This window comes from Propithecus coquereli, unplaced genomic scaffold (assembly GCF_000956105.1).
Source record: "Propithecus coquereli isolate 6110/MARCELLA unplaced genomic scaffold, Pcoq_1.0 Scaffold158, whole genome shotgun sequence".
Taxonomy (NCBI): Eukaryota; Metazoa; Chordata; class Mammalia; order Primates; family Indriidae; genus Propithecus; species Propithecus coquereli.
In genome coordinates, this window is record NW_012140302.1 from 199763 (window position 1) to 204052 (window position 4290).

The 4290-nt window shown below is 41.7% G+C and overlaps 1 protein-coding gene across 1 annotated transcript in view; it reads right to left on the reverse strand.

Annotated features, from left to right (window-relative positions):
* Positions 1-4290, reverse strand: part of CDC5L (cell division cycle 5-like) — a 78868-nt gene that overhangs the window by 53772 nt on the left and 20806 nt on the right. The window contains exon 8 of the mRNA XM_012640788.1: positions 16-164. Within this exon, the coding sequence (XP_012496242.1) occupies positions 16-164 (149 nt within the window). The remainder of the gene's footprint in view (positions 1-15; positions 165-4290) is intronic.

The window sequence follows — 4290 nt, forward strand, 5'->3', positions numbered from 1 at the left end:
GTCTTTTTACAATACCTGAATGGGGTAGAAAGAACTGTGTTTGGAGTCTGCACAACCTGCCGCTGTGGAGTCACACCTGAGAAGTCACTCTCATGCAACGGGGTATTAAGTCCACCTTTTAATGGGGTGTCCACATTGGTCAAGGCCATGAGGTTCTGGGCTTCCTGATTAACGAGAAGGCAAAGAAGCACATTTAACAGTATAGACAGGCTAGCAGAATCCTCTCTTCTGGTCCTACTATGCAAATCTTAAAGCAGGCAGAATTCTTACACATTTTCTGAATGAAAACCAAGAGAGAAAATGAATACTGGGCCATGGCAGATTTCAATACTTCCATTCCTTCTGTCAACCTAACACATCACACATCAGAGGTTGGGAATAAAGTTTTATGTCAAGATAGCATTTGTGGCCTCACATGTGATACTGCCATTACCCAAAAGCTTCTCTTATTATGTGTGCCAAACCTCTTTATAATCCAAGCATGGGTGGGGAACCTGTGGTCTCAAGGCCACACGTGGCTCTCCAGATCGCCAAGTGCAACCCCTCAACCTATATTAAAAGGATTTGTTCTGTAAAATTTGGATTCAGTTAAAAGGCCACACTCAAGGATCCAGAAGGCCACATGTGGCCCCAAAGCCAAAGGTGCCCCACCCCTGCACAGTGTTCACGAGCATCTCTGAGTCTGTTTCTTCTACTGGGAAGTTTAAGATATGCCCAAGTGACCTATCCACTTCAATAGAAAACAACTCATGGGGTCAGGTTCCCTTTGGAAGTCTTGTCTGATCTCTTTAGACAGAATTAACTATGTTCTGTTTAGTTCCTCCACTGTAACCTGTCCTCATTGCTATCTTCACATCTAAACCTCTTAATCCCCAACCTAGGGCCTGTGGCAGATTTTATTGCCCAGAGATGGTCATTACCATATCTTTCATGCTGCGTATTCTTCTTACAATCCAATCTTTACACTCCTTCCATCAACAGGTAGGGTCTATGTCCCCTCCCCTTGAATCCAGGTGGGCTCTTGATTCACTTGGAACCCAAAGAATGCAGCAAAAGTGACACTGCTTGACTTCCAAGACTAGTTTAAAAATAGATGCAGCCTCCCACCACACTCACAACACTCACACTGGAGTCCTGAAATACCATGTGAGAAGTTCAACTGTTCTGAGGCTACCATGCTGTGAGAAAGTCCAGGTCACATGAAGAGGACACATGCAGATTCACTCTACATTCCCAGCTGAGGACCACCCACCCAACCAACAGCCAGCAGCAACCACCAGACATGGAAACATGACACCTCCAGGTAATTCTAGCCTGTACCTGTCAAGTCATTCCTAACTGTTGAATCTTCCAACTGAGGTCCTAGATATCATGGAGCACAGACAAGCCACTCTTTCTGTGCCCTGTCTGAATTCCTGACCCACAGCAATCAGGAGCATAGTAAAATGTATTAAACCACTGTTTTGAGGCAGATGAAAATAACCAGAGCAAGACTTACTCCATTATTCTATCTTTATTCGTGAGAAAAAATCTTGAATTTTGTATTATCAAAGGTCTGTGTAGGTTCCTTTTGCTATTCTAAATATAAAGTACTTCCTGGAAAGAAATGTATATGGGCCTAGAACTTCTGCGTAAGAAAGAAAAATAGGGATCAAAGGGTAAAGCACATACTCCCAGAAGAGTGGCAGTAATATGACAAGTCATACGTGCCAATATCACAAACAGGCAAAGATATAAAATACAATATTCTTAAAGACCCCTCAGAAATAATCTGGCCAAGGAGTGGGGGGAGTTTGGCTCAGCAGAATGCTGGTGCATCTGAGAGCTATCTCCTACACGGTGGATTATTCTCTTGTCAACTTGGTTACCCTGGAATGTTTCCCAGAATCCCCTTTCCTGCATGGTGTTGGGTTAGAGTTCCTCAAAAGTGAAACAGAGGCAGAGGTAGAGGCAGAAACAGAGGTGACAGAGGCGAAACAGCAACCACTACGTTCTGAAGGCTGCCCTTTGCTGGAGGCAGTGAGAGACCTGCAGAGGTGCTGGCAAGTTTCGGTGTGTCCTTTCTCGGCTCCACGTCCACTCTCCTTTACAGCCTCCCCTAGGGACCAACAGCAACCCCACGTCCACCACCAGACTTCTAGCTTCAAACTCACAGAAACAGTAGCCACAATAAGCCAACGACCATCCACAGACTTCTACACCAACCCGCTTTGTGCCTCGCTTCCAGATTTCCCTCTAAGCTCTGACTCACCTACACGAGGGCTAGTGACCTTTCCTGATCCTTTACTTACCTTTTCAGATCTTTACTTCCCTAGCTTTCCTCACAATTATGTAAAGGACTAATTTACATAACAAATTACTTATTCCATGGTATTCATAGAATACCATAGAATGGTATTCTGGGTCCCCTAACTGAACCTTGACTGATGTACCCTAGGACTAGATCAGAGGCCAACAGACAAGAGCAGACTCCTCATATCCCTAGCTACTACACACAACAGCAGCCACAGGCATGACCTGTCACATAGAAAAGAGATATCCAACCAATAAAAGTTCAGAAAGCAAAGACCAATTTATCAAATTTTGCATAAAAATAACTTAAAATGTATCATAGTTAACCAGGTCAAATTCTCAACTTCTGTCAGTTCATCTTAGAGGTTCCAAAGGGCTTCAACCAGCTGTGATCATTTATTTTCTATTACCTTACTAAGGCAGAGACTTCTATTTGTCACCAAAAACCCATTCTCTTCTCAGTAAAAGAAGCCTCAATTCTTATGCACACATCTGGCTGCCCAGGACAAAAACTTTATGCCCCAGGAGTTAGGTGTGGCTGTGTGTCTAAGTTCTGGCCAGTGGAATAGAAGCAGAAATGATGTACTGGAGAGACATGTTCTTAAGAAGGGAGAATAGTGTGTCCTTCTTCCTTCTTCCTTCTTTCCTGCCCCCCAAATGCAAACACGACGGCTGGCCCTGTAGACACTGAACCTACCACAAGAAGCAGCTGCAAGGGGAAGCTGGGCATGGAGGAGGACAAAACGGAAGATGCCTAGGTCTCCCCAACACCAGGGAGCACCACACCAGCCCCAGTTTATTTCTCTCTCAACATTTAGAACACGAAACAGAAATAAACCTCTGTTCTATTTAGGCCACTATTAGGAGTTTTCTGTTAAAACTAAACTTAATTCCAACAAATATACTTACTTTACAGACAACTTCCCCACATCTTTTAAGAGAAGAATCCAAAGTTACAAGCCCTAAACTTACTGCATATGGCCCAGCCTCCAAACCTGTTTGGTATCTTTTCAAAATAACTCCTACTCTCTTAATTAACATGCTCTCATTACTTCAATATTATTTAAACAATCGGTTTTCAAAGCCTGTGTTAAAAACATAAAAGGATACTGCAAAGCTATGGGAATCAAGACAGTGTGGAGCTAGCACAGGATGGATGTATAGATCAATGGAACAGAATTGAGAATCCAGAAATAATCCCTTACGTTCACAGTCAATTGATTTTTTTAAAGGATGCCAAGATCATAGAATAGGGAAAGGGCAGTCTTTTCAACAAATTGTGCTAAGAAAACCGGATATCCACATTCAAAGATTGAAGATGGACCCTTACCTCACAGTACATACAAAAATTAATTCAAGCTGGATCACAGACCTAAATGTAAGAGCTGGAACTATTTAAAACTCTTAGGAAAAACACAGGAGTAATTCTTAATGACCCTGGGTTGGGAAAGATCTTTTTAGATAAAGCTGAATGTATAAGCAACAAAATAAAAAAATAAACTATACTTCATAAAAATTGAAGCCTCTACAAATGAGAACATCAAGAAAGTGAAAAGACAACCTACAAAATGGAAAAAAATATTTGCAAATTTTAGGTCAGATAAGGAATTTATATCCAGAATACATAAAGAACTCTTGCAATTCAACAATAAAAAGATAACCCAATTTAAAATGGGCAAAGGATATGAATAGCCATTTCTCAGAAAATGGTCAATAAGCTCATGAAAAGATGCTCAGTATCATTAGCTATCAGGGAAATGCAAATCAAAAACACAACATGATACCACTTCACAACTACTCATAGGATGGCTATAATCAAAAATACAGGTAACTAGTGTTGGTGAAGACCTAAGAAATTAGAACCCTCACACGTTCACATTCCTGATAGAAAAGTAAAATGGTGCAGCTGCTTTGGAAAACAGTCTGGCAGTTTCTCAGTGAGTTACCACAGGACCCACTAATTCCACTCCTAGGCACATATCCAAGAGAAATAAAAAA